The 16,553-nt window shown below is 46.6% G+C and overlaps 1 protein-coding gene across 1 annotated transcript in view; it reads right to left on the bottom strand.

Annotated features, from left to right (window-relative positions):
* Positions 1 to 395: 395 nt before the first annotated feature.
* The window catches only part of LOC115129761 (beta-1,3-galactosyltransferase 1-like), a 142,450-nt gene continuing 126,292 nt past the window's right edge, over positions 396 to 16,553 (bottom strand). Inside the window, exon 3 of the mRNA XM_029660459.2 lies at positions 396 to 2,832. Within this exon, the coding sequence (XP_029516319.1) occupies positions 1,574 to 2,563 (990 nt within the window). The 5' untranslated portion in view covers positions 2,564 to 2,832 and the 3' untranslated portion in view covers positions 396 to 1,573. The remainder of the gene's footprint in view (positions 2,833 to 16,553) is intronic.

Below are 16,553 nucleotides of genomic sequence, written 5' to 3'. Positions count from 1 at the left end.
GGCGTTGGCTAATGGGGACCCTAATGGAAAAATCAAAACACACACACACACCTCTACAGATGAGCAAATGTAAATCTTGAGCATTCAGCTGAGTAGTTCAGAGTCATAGCATGAAGGCATTTCTCTGAGTAGTTGTTCATGGCGTGTTGACAGCTTTACACAGAGAGTTGTGTTGATAGGCATTACCTGACACACTGCAACTACAGAGAGGGACTTGGGTAAAGCTGAAGTCCCTAATTCAGGTATACATAGGTATTTGTCAGTCCACTGCATGTATTGAAATAAAAACCCATTGAATAATTAAACACTATTATAAACTGTCCTCTTATTAGGACATAATAAATGACAGACTTTTTAAAAATCCCAAATACGTAGGAAAAAAGGGAATAACACTCTCAAATGAAACACGTCTTTAATGTAATGCAGCCGTTGGTTGTGTCGTCCCTCTGGTTTCAAGTAATAGAAAATATAACACTCTGCCGCCTGTCTCGTCACCGCGCGGCTTAAAGAGCGGGGGAAAAAGAATTGCGCCTCACATACAGATGGAATAACATTCACTGGGGAATGCATGTGGTTAATGCCGTTACATCGCCATTTGTACCGTCCCATAAGAAATACGGGTGTCCAAGAAATGAAGTCATTCTCTACCTAGTACAATACAAAGGACTCCAGATCCATAGTAAGGAAATATGTTTGATCTTTAAAACAATATATTACAACTCAATTGCAAAGGCAAGTATGTCCGTCGTGTCACACAGTAGGTCCATTGAACTGTTAGTCTCCTGTTCTAACGATCTTAGATCATTCCAATGAACACTCAATCTATGTCTATTGTGAACTTATCATGGTCTTTTCACTATGACAACATCTGTTGCGGTACCAAAACAGTACATCCCACAAATACATCTTTATTAAATATACAAAGACTGGAAATTAAGAGTGGACATTCATTATCAACCTAACTGACAGCAGAGCGTTTACATAGGTTGTATATCTTGGTATTTCTTATCATCCCTACTACTTCAGTAATAGGGCCAGACTTTTTCTGGAAATTAGCAGCATTGCCTACATAGATTAGCCTAATAGCATCTGAGCCATTCTGCCCCACTGCTAAGCTTCTACCTCTGTGTTTGAGTGATTTCATCTCATAAACAACATATGGTGCAAATGGCATACTATTGCATTGTGGGACATTATTTGATTTTCATAGAGTGGATTTTTTAATCAAACATATTTCAGAAAATATACAGAATTATTTTATTTTCTAAACTGTGGCCTTTAAACTCATCAATAGGGGGAGAATGCAGGAGTTACAACAGCAGAGAGAAACCTTGGTCTGATAAAGAGGCTTTTAGCGAAGCGTCTCTTGGACTATGCAAACGGCCAGATGGTTATTGTTACAGTACTGCTCCCTCAGGGTCATGTGCTGTACAGTGACAAAGAAAAGCAGAGATAGGAAGAGGTGGAAGGGGCAGAGGAGGAGGAAGAGAAGAAGCAATAAAGAAGAAGAAGAAGAAGAAGAGAATGAAGAATTCAGGACCTCTTCACATTGGCACTAACTGTAGGTAGCTGATTAACACTTGAGGTGTTTCTTGCTGGTCATGTCATTCCAGATGCGGTGCATCTCCTCCGGGGAGATCTGGTGGACCGTTACGACCCGTCTGTAGCGGCACAGACTGTAGGCCATCTTCCAGTGGTTGAAGCCACTGTTCTGGAAGGGGTGGATGCCCAGTTTACGAAGGCACAGCCCCACGTACACATCCTCCAGGTGGAGCAGTCTGGTGTGCAGGGACGTCTTGTAGATGAGCTCGGCCACATCCGCCGAGAACACGTACCCCGTGCCCGAACAGAAAGGCGGGTACTTAGTCTCAGGGTAAAGGTCTCTGGGCATGTACCACTTACTGCGCATGTCTCTGATCGGACCTCCGTTGATGACGTAGCCCGTGAAGTAGCGTCTCCGCGGCTTGCTGGCGGGCTTGAGGAGGTTGTAGACCAGGTTCTCCATGTTAACGTAGATGTCCGAGTCCGTCTTGAGGACGTACTGTGCCTTGGGGCAGAAGGTGGCCACCCAGCGCATGCCCATCAGGGTCTTGAGGGTGAGGTTGTGGTAGGAGTCTATGAAGTCCTCCACCACGACATCGTGGAAGATCTGGCTCTCCTGTTCCACCATCTGGTTGAGCACCGGATCCGTGTTCCTCCCAAGCAGGAAGAGTGTGAGGACGCGAACGCCATCGCCGAACGTGCTCTCGTCGCCCCACGTCTCTCGAATCGCTTGACGTGCATCAAACTCCTTGTGGGTGGTGCTGATCAGGATGACTAAGAAAGGTGCCTCCGTCTCACACTTCTTGGGCTCGTTGATGACAAAGTCGAAGGAGTGCGGGTTGAGTGGCCGAGTCCGTATATTGCTGAAGGTCACGTTCTTGGTGAGCTTGGTCTTCTGGCGGATGGGGATGGACAGCTGGCCCACGTAGGAGGTGGAGGGACGGGACAGACTCAGGTACCAGAGAGCGCTAGCCCAGCAAACGACCGTCAACAAGTATAAGCAGCTGACCTTTGAAGGCATTTCTGTTTACTTGGTGTGTGTTAGGAGCATTGAGAACGTCGAGAAGGTGGAATCTCCATGGGTGGTCCTCCAGCTACTTCCAGTGGTGCAGCATGATGCTGCCTCCACGAGACGCTTGACATTAATTCAGTATCCTCGACTGCTTCAATACAGCCTAGTGGTGGGATTCTGGTTGAAAAGGAGGGTTGTCGTTTTTCCTCAATGCAGCCATTGTACTATTCCATTCCATTAGGGGCGTTTCCTTGCATTCTTCTCGCCAGCACTTGATTCTGGACAGAAACAGATAAAAAACAAATTAGTCAAGCCTTAACAAGAAGGTTTCAGAACTCATTGGCAAAATGTGAGTATTTACATGCGTGGAGTTATGAGGAGGGTTAGTATGAGCTTAGAAAAACATACGGAAAGATCCTCTTTGTTTGTTTCCTATAATCACAGATAACAGATAACTCAACATGTGAGACGATCTCTATAGCTTTAGGTGCGTGTATACTTCTCCAAGCCGTCCTCTGGTGGTATGTTTATGGCCTGCTTTTTCTTCTTCTTTTGTTCTGGCTACTTTGTGTTTACAAACACTGTTTATCTCCACTTGTCCTTCCCTCGCCGCATACGCCGTGTCAAATCAGCAATATCACTCTTACTCTCTGAAAAGTCTCCTCAAGAAGAAACACTCCCGAGGGAAATGCTCAGCATCCTCTCTTTCGCTCTCTCTGTCTCTGTCTCTCTCGCTCTTCTTCCCTCTTTCCTTCTCTCTTTATATCTCTCTCTTCCCCTGCCTCTCTCTCTCTCCCTCTCTCCTCTTTCTCTCTCAATGACACAGTGATCTTGGCATGACGGGAAATATTGTTCAGTAATGAGCTCTTCCTCGCTTGGTGGAATAAGGTACTGTAGCATCCAGAGAAATAATGCACCAATGCTCTGGTGCCATTATTAGGAATTGTATGGCACTTTCATGGGCATATAAGTATGCCCACACGCTGCTTTTTAGAATGGTTTATCATAATAGTGGCTTTGTGACGGGGAAAAACGAATCACAAAATAACCATTGTTTCGCTTCGATGATGAAAGACATGATTAAAGAAAGTCAGCTCTGATAAAAGCCCACCATGCTCAGTGAGTGTTTCCATCACAGACAGCAACAGCATTGGTTCTGGATCAAAGCGAAGAGTGCATTTTTCCATCATTACAGTAACAAGAAGTGAGAGGCACTCTACTGGATTTTACTCAGGGAACAGGCACCTGTTGCTACCAACAGTGAGACTACTGATTGTGGTGTGGAATAAAAAAAAAAAGAAAGTGTGTCTTTATGTGTGTGTTGATGAAAAACTGGTATTAGGAATAAAAGAGAGTGTAAAAAATAACAGACGAAAATAAGAGTTTTCCACCATACAGAGATATACAGGTAACTGCCAAAATAAAGGAAACGCCAACATAGTGTCTTTACAGGGCGTTGGGCCACCACGAGACAGAACAGCTTCAATGCATCTTGGCATAGATTCTACAAATGTCTGGAACTCTATTGGAGGGATGCAATATCATTCTTTCACGAGAAATTCCATCATTTGGGGTTTTGTTGAAAACACTGTCTCAGGTACCACTCCAGAAACTTCCATAAATGTTCAATTGTGTTGAGATTTGAAGACTAAAATGGCCGTGGCACATGGTTTACATAGTTTTCATGCTTATCAAACCATTCAGTGACCACTCGTGCCCTGTGGATGGGGGCATAGCCATGGTAACCAAAATATTGGCCAAAATAATGGCCTGTCCAGCATTTTTATGCATGAGCATGATGGGATGTTAATTCCTTAATAACTCAGGAACCACACCTCTGTGAAAGCACCTGCTTTCATTATACTTTGTATTCCTCATTTACACACGTGTTTCCATTATTTTGGCAGTTACCTGTATGTCAAAACCAAAGATGAATCCCACAGTATGCGCCCCTTTTATTTGTCACAGAGATAATCCTTTGGATAATGCAATATGGCATCTGTGCATCAACATAGGGGAACAGTTATATTCCTGTATCCAAAGGATTATCTTTCGGACAAATAAAATGTTCAGAGGTTCAGAGGGCTGAAGTCCATCATGTCTTTTGGAAATGAACATAGTTTTTGACGTAGTCGAATGCTGTGCTGCGTGATTAAAGGAAAGTCCCGTGGATATCCCACAAATGTCATTTTGAGTGAGACGCTCAAAAATGGTGAGATGGTCTCATGATTTCTTTAGATTAGCCTGACTTCGCAGTTCTGAGTTGGGGTCCTGCCTTTATCGGTCACATTTTGAGAGTGGAGACGATGACATCTATTCATATTCTTTATCCCATCTCTTTCAGTGGCAGAATGATCTATTATATGTCCTCACATTTCCTGTCCTCCCATCACTTTTCACTGGGAGTTTAATCCATCTCATCATGTTTCCCTACCTCTCTCCCCTCTTCTCAATCATTCCTCCACCATCTCTGTTTAGCACTCTCTCCCTCTTTCTCTCCCCATTGTTCGCCATCATTTCTCCTCCGTCCCTTCCTCTTCCCCCGTTCTCTGTCATTCTTCTCTTTCTATCACTCGCCCTCCTTTTTCCCAGTGACACTGTTGATCCCTCTCCCCATGCTCCTCTGGGCCTCACCCACTGCAAACACACAGCTTTGTTTTCGCCACCCACTATAAACCCTTCAATCTCTATGGACACCTCGGGCTGCTTCCTCTCATCCATCTCTCTATTCCCCTCTCTCTTTTAGTCTAACTCCACCACTAAATCATCTGCCCTCCCTGACCTGCTTCGTCCCGTTCACTCTATTATTTCTGTCTCTGAGCGAGAGAGCAATAGAGAGCGAGAGAGAGAGAGAGAGAGAGAGAGAGCGAGAGAGCGAGAGAGAGAGAGCGAGAGAGCGAGAGAGCGAGAGAGAGAGAGAGAGAGAGAGCGAGAGAGAGAGAGAGAGAGAGAGAGCGAGAGAGCGAGAGAGCGCGCGAGAGAGAGATAGAGAGAGATGTTTTGCTTGCTTTCCTTCAGTCATTTCCTTGGGATTGTACTGTACAATTCCTTGAATTATTCTCTCTTGGATTGATTCTTTGTGCTTGAGATCACAGTGTCAGCCGATTCTGATAAATGGTACAGGGAAAGTAGTACTAGAAACCTGCTCTTCTCACGACAGACGGACTTGTTACATGTATTCATTCCACCCCTCATGTTGAAGTAGCTTCTTTTTTAGAGAGAACACCTTGACCTGTAGATGCTATTTGAATGAACAGGATATGAACAGGATATCATTGCAGTATCATATTCATGTTTCTCCCTGATTCTTGGATTGCCATTACGGAAACGGAAAAGACAGGCTTTCAATTGAGCTTTGTTTAACTTTTCCCCAACATTCAATTAAAGAAGCAGATTTATTTTTTTTTTTTTAACTTTCACCCCCTTTTTCGTGATATCCAATTGTTTAGTTGTTACTATCTTGTCTCATCGCTACAACTCCCGTACGGGCTCAGGAGAGATGAAGGTTGGAAGCTATGCGTCCTCCAAAACACAACCCAACCAAGTCGCACTGCTTCTGAACACGGCGCGCATACAACCCGGAAGCACCAATGTGTCGGAGGAAACACCGGGATGAGACATGCGGGATGAGACAAGGATACCGGCCAAACCCTCCCTAACCCAGACAACGATTGGCCAATTGCGCGTCGCTCCATGGACCTCCCGGTCGCGGCCGGCTGCAACAGAGCCTGGGCTCGAACCCAGAGTCTCTGGTGGCACAGCTGTGATGCAGTGCCTTAGACCACTGCGCCACCCGGGAGGCAAGAAGAAAAATTTAAACAGAAAATGTCAACAACAATAACAAAAAATCCTTCCACTCAATAAAACTGAGTTTATCTTCTTCTCTTCACTCAGTGAAGCATTGTTATTTCCCAAATTAAGTCTTTGGTGTAAATTACAATAGAAGCCTATTAACATCAAGCAACAGCAGTCTTTGACAGATGTGAGTTATTGCATTGGTTGTCATGACAGCAGGAAGCAGACAGTAAAGGCTTGTGTAGAGAGAAAGTGGGAGAGAGAAAGCGAAGGGAATGAAGAAAGAAAAAAGAAAGAGAGACACTGCCGCAGCCCTGTCACCGCCCCTGACTGACAACTGGCAGACAACAATGCACTCTGGGTAATTGAAAGGAAGTGCCGTCTTCACACTAGACAGGGTGGGGGCTGAAGAGATGGGGGAGAAAATTCAATGCATCTGGCTGGATTAAACCATTCAGCTCTAAATCACCACACACATCCCCCTTCCTTGAGGAACTCAATTTAGCAGCCTTAGATATCATGGCTCACCCTCTCGTTGATCTACTGCTTTGGCCTGACGCCTAACACTCCTCTCCTCAGTGTGTACGTTTTTGTGTTGTTCATTTGTGTGTGTGTGTGTGTGTGTGTGTGTGTGTGTGTGTGTGTGTGTGTGTGTGTGTGTGTGTGTGATAATAGACAACCACCCTGTGATGTTAAAGGCTGGAGTCAGTTAAAGGTCTTCTCCTCCCAGAGAGAGTGTAATATACTGACTCTGATGCGCCACAACATTAGACCAGCCTGGTGGTTACTCACTGCTGAGGGCCTCTCTTTTCGTCCTCACACCTAATTAACTGAAGTTGTTATTTAAGCGGATAGTGACCTTCGTTAGAAGGGTGCGATTAGGGGCGGACAATTCAAAACAAGAGTTCGGGTAGAGGCTATTGTCGAGTAGACTGAGAAGACGGGGTGTTTCAGAGATGGGCTTCAGCTCATAAGATGAGAGGAACATGCCGCTTTATAATAAATCATACATCACATCTATGGGCACATCCATCAAATGCCAAACCAAAGGTAGACATCTCACACTGCCCTGTCCAATTTACTGATCTATCTCGAGATAAAAGGAGGAAAGGGAGAAAAATACATAACTACCCCTACAGATCTGATGCCTACTCTTATGAGCAGAGCTGTCAACATATCTCTTCATGAAAGAAGCTCCCGTCTCCCTGTGATTATCTGTATCGGAAACCAGGTCAAGAACTGTAACATAGAACTGTAATATAGAACTGTAATATCAGTCAAATATCAATCAAATCAAGGAGTACGAAAGGCAGATTTAAGACTTAAATGGAAACCCCCTTACTTCCGAATAGAATATAGCCGTTTCAGATATATTGTTAGCCAGACATGAGGTATGAGGTATGAGGTATGTCTCAGGAAAGCTACTGCTCCAACTATGGCAAATCTCAAGAGACCCACTTTTCTTTCTCTTTGAAATGCAAACTGTGGAGTCAGTCAGATGGCGGCTTCTTGGGAATGCAGCACTGTAGGCCCCCATAGGCAGCGATACAGTGACATGGATTAATGCAAGGCAGCCTATCAACAGCCACCTTATATCTAAGACTGGACCCGACCCTATAGTAATTGCATGGGCAGCAGTGGAGGCTGCTGAGGGGAGGACGGATCATAATAATGTTTAGAACGGAGCGAATGGAATGGCATCAGACACATAGAAACCATGTGTTGAATACCATTCCACTGATTCCGCTTCACCCATTACCACAAGATTGTCCTCCCCAATTAAGGTGCCACCAACCTCCTGTGATGGGCATCTACACATAGTGAGCAGCTGGAGTAAGGGGGAGAAAATTGGGGTGCTCAGTGTCTTGAAATTAAATGAGTGTGCTGCAGGTTTCAGTTATAGATCTGTCATTCTCACTGAAAGCAAGTCTAAGAAGCAGTTCTATGTGCGCTATTTCTATGCTTCCCGTTCTTAAGATTCGTTTTTGCATCTTTTACTTTCAGTTTTGTTCACCAGCTTCAAACAACTTAAATCACAATATTTTTGGTTATGGAAAATATATTTCACACAGGTTTAGATAGTACAATGATTCTCTACAGTATACTTGCTTGTTTTGTCACATAAACTGAAATTATGAGAATTTTAGCAACCAGGAAATGGCGGAGTGATTTCTGCATAGTGCATCACCACAGAAGCATAGCATGACAGTATTTGGGACATGCAAACAAATCAGGGCCTCAAAGTATGTGCTCTGTGGTTAAGGAGTAGGTCAAATGGTTGCATAGTGAACTACAAATCAGGGGCCTCATCGCTCCCCCCACATGGTACTGTGTGTAGGTGTAGAGTAAATCAGAAAACAAACCATTATTTTTGACATTCTTTCAAGCTTCTCTCCTCCACCAACTGGATGTTGCTGTGAATATTGTGAAGATGTCATTCTGCTTTCCTGCTGTTAAATGGTGCGTGAAGGTCCTGATGGAGGCTGAATTAATAAGCGCTCTCTCGCTTTGATTAGTGTTAAATTAAAATGGCATTGATAAAGATTCCCAGTATGGTTCTAGCCTTTGTGTATTCTCCTGATAACAGATATAATTGAATGATTGTTGGTAAGAAATAATTAACTTAAGGCCGCACACTCCACTTCCTGGTCTGTATTTTCTGCGCAGGCACTGTTTCTGTAGGGGCCACCTCAAATATCTCTGGTCTCCTTATCAAATCTGTTAAAGACAAACAGATGCTGGCATTATTGGCACAGACTCATCATTCAGTACCACCTTGCGAGTACACTATATCTTTTAACTGTGAGTCGCTTTGGATAAGCATGCCCTAAATTTAAAAAAAAAATGGAAATTCTGAAGAGGGTTTTGTAAGTTGGAATCAGAGAGACACTGTTACTGTTTGAGGATGGAGGGAGAGAGAGAGAGAGAGAGAGAGAGAGAGAGAGAGAGAGAGAGAGAGAGAGAGAGATGTTTTGCTTGCGAGAGAGCGGACAGCATCAGTAGTCTGTCCATGGCACCAGGACCTGTGCTCTGGCATAAATTGGAAATGACAACTTGATTCATGCCGGTGATATATTTTACCGTCCGACCGGGTGACATTCTTGTCATCTAATATCCGAGACTTGCTGTAGCGTTCCAGAGACGCGACGGGACGTAAATGCTGGGTCCAAAAAGGACACGGAGGATTTTCGTCTGTCTTTGGTAGACTAATGAAATAGAGCGAAAAGCAGGCCCAGAAAATGGAAGGGTATCTTTAAAACCTGTCGATACACTGTGAAGGAAGTACAGGATGTTTTATTTTATCAATAGAGTAAAAGCCTCCAGCTAAACATGTAGGTGACAGAGACCTTCAAAACCTTCTCTCTCAGCTTAGCTATATCTGGTATGGTATGTTGGATGTAAGCTAGTTGAGGTGAAATAAGCCATGGGCAAATGAGAATGGGGAACACTGAAACCACAAGAGGCTGGTGAGGGGAGGACGGCTCATAATAATGGCTGGAATGGAGTAAATGGAATGGTACCGAATACATGGAAACAACGTGTTTGATGGGTTTGATACCGTTTCACTCATTCGGTTCCAGTCATTACTATGAGCCCGTCGTCCCCAATTAAGGTGCAACCGGCCGCCTGTGACTGAAACGTTCAGACTTCAAGACGACAATCACTTTTCTGGCATTGACCTATAAAAGATTGAGTTAGTTAGGGAGAGACAGAGTCCAACTCAGTGTGCCGATTGTTATTTTATTAATTTCTATGAACAATAGAACAGGGCAAACAAGAACTGCTAATTTGGATACATTATTTTACCCTTTAAAAGAAAGTGAAAATCTGTGCTTATAATTCAAAACAGATCATTTGTTCTCAAGAGCCACTCCTGACAAAATGAAAAATACAGGCAAAACATTTCAGGAAATAATTGCACTTAAGCTAAATATATTCCAATGTATAAATATTTTACACACACACACACACACACACACACACACACACGCACGCACACACGCACGCACGCACGCACGCACGCACACGCACGCACGCACACACACACACACACACACAGACACACACAGACACACACACACACAGACACACACACACACACACACACACACACACACACACACACACACACACACACACACACACACTTCCGGCGCCGACAGAGATGGCCGCCTCGCGTTCCTAGGAAACTATGCAGTGATTTTAGTTTTTTTACGTGTTATTTCTATTTCTTACATTAGTACCCCAGGTCATCTTAGGTTTCATTACATACAGTCGAGAAGAACTACTGAAAATAAGATCAGCGTCAACTCACCATCAGTACGACCAAGAATATGATTTTCGCGACGCGGATCCTGTGTTCTGCCTTTCAAACAGGACAACGGAATGGATCCCATGCAGCGACCCAAAAAAACGACTCCGAAAAAGAGGGAAACGAGGCAGTCTTCTGGTCAGACTCCGGAGACGGGCACATCGTGCACCACTCCCTAGCATTCTTCTCGCCAATGTCCAGTCTCTTGACAACAAGGTTGATGAAATCCGAGCAAGGGTAGCATTCCAGAGGGACATCAGAGACTGTAACGTTCTTTGCTTCACGGAAACATGGCTCACTGGAGAGACGCTATCAGAGGCGGTGCAGCCAGCGGGTTTCTCCGCGCATCGCGCCGACAGAAACAAACATCTTTCTGGTAAGAAGAGGGGCGGGGGCGTATGCCTTATGGCTAACGAGACATGGTGTGATGAAAGAAACATACAGGAACTCAAATCCTTCTGTTCACCTGATTTAGAATTCCTCACAATCAAATGTCGACCACATTATCTACCAAGAGAATTCTCGACCCCGCCCTGTGCAACTGGGTACTGGACTTCCTGACGGGCCGCCCCCAGATGGTGAGGGTAGGCAACAACATCTCCACCCCGCTGATCCTCAACACTGGGGCCCCACAAGGGTGCGTTCTGAGCCCTCTCCTGTACTCCCTGTTCACCCACGACTGCGTGGCCACGCACGCCTCCAACTCAATCATCAAGTTTGCGGACGACACAACAGTGGTAGGCTTGATTACCAACAACGACGAGACGGCCTACAGGGAGGAGGTGAGGGCCCTCGGAGTGTGGTGTCAGGAAAATAACCTCACACTCAACGTCAACAAAACTAAGGAGATGATTGTGGACTTCAGGAAACAGCAGAGGGAACACCCCCCTATCCACATCGACGGAACAGTAGTGGAGAGGGTAGCAAGTTTTAAGTTCCTCGGCATACACATCACAGACAAACTGAATTGGTCCACTCACACAGACAGCATCGTGAAGAAGGCGCAGCAGCGCCTCGTCAACCTCAGGAGGCTGAAGAAATTCGGCTTGTCACCAAAAGCACTCACAAACTTCTACAGATGCACAATCGAGAGCATCCTGGCGGGCTGTATCACCGCCTGGTACGGCAACTGCTCCGCCCACAACCGTAAGGCTCTCCAGAGGGTAGTGAGGTCTGCACAACGCATCACCGGGGGCAAACTACCTGCCCTCCAGGACACCTACACCACCCGTTGTTACAGGAAGGCCATAAAGATCATCAAGGACAACAACCACCCGAGCCACTGCCTGTTCACCCCGCTATCATCCAGAAGGCGAGGTCAGTACAGGTGCATCAAAGCTAGGACCGAGAGACTGAAAAACAGCTTCTATCTCAAGGCCATCTGACTGTTAAACAGCCACCACTAACATTGACTGGCTGCTGCCAACACACTGACACTGACACTGACTCAACTCCAGCCACTTTAATAATGGGAATTGATGGGAAATGATGTAAAATATATCACTAGCCACTTTAAACAATGCTACCTTATATAATGTTACATACCATACATTATTCATCTCATATGCATACGTATATACTGTACTCTATATCATCTACTGCATCCTTATGTAATACATGTATCACTAGCCACTTTAACTATGCCACTTTGTTTACATACTCATCTCATATGTATATACTGTACTCGATACCATCTACTGTATCTTGCCTATGCTGCTCTGTACCATCACTCATTCATATATCTTTATGTACATATTCTTTATCCCCTTACACTGTGTATAAGACAGTAGTTTTGGAATTGGTAGTTAGATTACTTGTTGGTTATTACTGCATTGTCGGAACTAGAAGCACAAGCATTTCGCTACACTCGCATTAACATCTGCTAACCATGTGTATGTGACAAATAAGATTTGATTTGATTTGACACACACACACACACACACGCACACACGCACACACACACACACACACACACACACATTTTTGCTTAGATAAACATCTGGAGGCCTGGGTGAAGGAGAAGTAGCAGCAACCAAAACATAAACTCAGCGGAACGGTCGTTAAGACACTAACAACTTACAGATGGTAGGCAATTAAGGTCACAGTTATGAAAACTTGAGACACTAAAGAGTCCTTTCTACTGACTCTGAAAAACACCAAAAGAAAGATGCCCAGGGTCCTTGCTCATCTGCGTGAATGTGCCTTAGGCATGCTGCAAGGAGGCATGAGAACTGCAGATGTGGCCATGGCAATAAATAGCAATGTCTGTTCTGTGGGATGCCTAAAACAGTGCTACAGGGAGACAGGACGGACAGCTGATTGTCCTCACAGTGGCAGACCACATGTAACAACAACTGCACAGGATTGGTACATTCGAACATCACACCTGCGGGACAGGTACAGGATAGCAACAACAAGTGCCCGAGTTACACCAGGAACGCACAACCCTCCATCAGTGCTCAGACTGTACGCAATAGGCTGAGAGAGGCTGGACTGAGGGCTTGTAGGCCTGTTGTATGGCAGGTCCTCACCAGACATCACCGGCAACAACGTCGCCTATGGGCACAAACCCACCGTCGCTGGACCAGACAGGACTGGCAAAAAGTGCTCTTCACTGACGAGTCGCAGTTTTGTCTCACCAGGGGTGATGGCCGGATTCGCGTTTATCATCGAAGGAATGAGTGTTACACCGAGACCTGTACTCTGGAGCGGGATCGATTCGGAGTTGGAGGGTCTGTCATGGTCTGGGGCGGTGTGTCACAGCATCATCGGACTGAGCTTGTTGTCATTGCAGGCAATCTCAACGCTGTGTGTTACAGGGAAGACATCTTCCTCTCTCATGTGGTACCCTTTCTGCAGGCTCATCCTGACATGACCCTCCAGCATGACAATGCCACCAGCCATACTGCCACCAGCCATACCGAAGAGCCCGGATCAAAGCGTGTTGGATCGGAGGGTGAAGGCTAGGGCCATTCCCCCAGAAATGTCTGTAAACTTGCAGGTGCCTTGGTGGAAGAATGGGGTAATCGCACAGCAAGAAATTGCAAATCTGGTGCAGTCCATGAGGAGGAGATGCACTGCAGTACTTAATGCAGCTGGTGGCCACACCAGATACTGACTGTTACTTTTGATTTTGACCCCCCCGTTTGTCCAGGGACACATTATTTCATTTCTGTTAGTCACATGTCTGTGGAGCTTGTTCAGTTTATATCTCCGTTATTGAATCTTGTTTTGTTCATACACATATTTACACGTGTTAAGTTTGCTGAAAATTAACGCAGTTGACAGTGAGAGGATATTTATTTTTTTGCTGAGTTTATGTGCCCAGATAATACCCCCTCCGGTGCCATTACCAACCCCCTGTGCTGTGCAGCCCAGACACAGCAACAGATAGAGCTTCACCAATAAATGAATGAATGACATTTTATTTTCATGTCAAATCGTCCTTTCACAGTGAGAGTGTACTAGGAATTATCACAGGCACCATCTCAGTGCTCATGGGTAGAGGCAGGCACGCTGCGAGCACCCTGAACACATCCCATTATACAGCACAGCTGAAACACCACACCTGTCCTGATAACATCCCAGCTCCGTACAATAGGCTTGCTCTGTCTCACACCCTCTCTTTTTCACTTTACACCCATGCACAAGCACGCACACACACTCTCTCTCCCTTGCTCCATGTCAGTGCTGGAGGCTGACAGGGGTCCTGTTAGTCGCTCTGATGAACCTGGGAGGGGAGCTGTAGCTGTGTTTGGGCGGTGTTGAGGCGCTGAGCAATGGCTGAGGAGGCTTATGGCAATTACCCTGTCATGTCCTCCTCTCCGTGCCAGACCCTGCTGCTGCTGACACAGCCAGGCACAGGGACAGCCAGGCAAAGGGACAGGACAAGCTGCGCCAGCATCTCTTTTCTCACTGCACTACTCCCTGAGAGGGTGCTGAAAAGCTGCATAACCTGAGGTGAGGTGTGTGAAGATAGATGCTCTGTTACGACAGCAACACCGCACACATACAGTATAAAGTCATGGGTATAATCAATTATATACTGTCTTTGTACATATAATCAATGCACACACACACACACACACACATGCACACACACACAATGGTACACACACTCGTCCCAGTGATATGTCAACCTGAGTACAATACTTTCCGAGCCATGAGCAGGGTAAAGCATTTCCAGTCACTCTCTCTGGACCTAACCCGACAGTAACATGTAGCAGCTCCAGGCTGCAGCTGTGGAGGAGAGGTTACATCGTTACATCTAACTACCCAGCACGGTGCTCCACTGGTAAGGAGCTGTCGCTGCGACATCTAACTACCCAGCACGGTGCTCCACTGGTAAGGAGCTGTCGCTGCGACATCTAACTACCCAGCACGGTGCTCCACTGTTAAGGAGCTGTCGCTGCTACATCTAACTACCCAGCACGGTGCTCCACTGGTAGGGAGCTGTCGCTGCGACATCTAACTACCCAGCACGGTGCTCCACTGTTAAGGAGCTGTCGCTGCTACATCTAACTACCCAGCACGGTGCTCCACTGGTAGGGAGCTGTCGCTGCGACATCTAACTACCCAGCACGGTGCTCCACTGGTAGGGAGCTGTCGCTGCGACATCTAACTACCCAGCACGGTGCTCCACTGGTAAGGAGCTGTCGCTGCGACATCTAACTACCCAGCACGGTGCTCCACTGTTAAGGAGCTGTCGCTGCGACATCTAACTACCCAGCACGGTGCTCCACTGGTAAGGAGCTGTCGCTGCGCCATCTAACTACCCAGCACGGTGCTCCACTGGTAAGGAGCTGTCGCTGCGACATCTAACTACCCAGCACGGTGCTCCACTGTTAAGGAGCTGTCGCTGCTACATCTAACTACCCAGCACGGTGCTCCACTGGTAGGGAGCTGTCGCTGCGACATCTAACTACCCAGCACGGTGCTCCACTGTTAAGGAGCTGTCGCTGCTACATCTAACTACCCAGCACGGTGCTCCACTGGTAGGGAGCTGTCGCTGCGACATCTAACTACCCAGCACGGTGCTCCACTGGTAGGGAGCTGTCGCTGCGACATCTAACTACCCAGCACGGTGCTCCACTGTTAAGGAGCTGTCGCTGCTACATCTAACTCCCCAGCACGGTGCTCCACTGGTAAGGAGCTGTCGCTGCTACATCTAACTACCCAGCACGGTGCTCCACTGGTAGGGAGCTGTCGCTGCTAAATCTAACTACCCAGCACGGTGCTCCACTGGTAAGGAGCTGTCGCTGCTACATCTAACTACCCAGCACGGTGCTCCACTGGTAAGGAACTGTCGCTGCGACATCTAACTACCCAGCACGGTGCTCCGCTGGTAAGGAGCTGTCGCTGCTACATCTAACTACCCAGCACGGTGCTCCGCTGGTAAGGAGCTGTCACTGCTAAATCTAACTACCCAGCACGGTGCTCCACTGGTAAGGAGCTGTGGCTGCTACATCTAACTACCCAGCATGGTGCTCCACTGGTAAGGAGCTGTCGCTGCTACATCTAACTACCCAGCACGGTGCTCCACTGGTAAGGAGTTGTCGCTGCTACATCTAACTACCCAGCACGGTGCTCCACTGGTAAGGAGCTGTCGCTGCTAAATCTAACTACCCAGCACGGTGCTCCACTGGTAAGGAGCTGTCGCTGCAACATCTAACTACCCAGCACGGTGCTCCACTGGTAAGGAGCTGTCGCTGCTACATCTAACTACCCAGCACGGTGCTCCACTGGTAAGGAGCTGTCGCTGTTACATCTAACTACCCAGCACGGTGCTCCATTGGTAAGGAGCTGTCGCTGCTACATCTAACTACCCAGCACGGTGCTCCACTGGTAAGGAACTGTCGCTGCGACATCTAACTACCCAGCACGGTGCTCCGC

This window comes from Oncorhynchus nerka, linkage group LG5 (assembly GCF_034236695.1).
Source record: "Oncorhynchus nerka isolate Pitt River linkage group LG5, Oner_Uvic_2.0, whole genome shotgun sequence".
NCBI classification, from domain to species: domain Eukaryota; kingdom Metazoa; phylum Chordata; class Actinopteri; order Salmoniformes; family Salmonidae; genus Oncorhynchus; species Oncorhynchus nerka.
The sequence above is the reverse complement of the archived record's forward strand: the minus strand, read 5'-3'. Positions and strand labels throughout refer to the sequence as shown.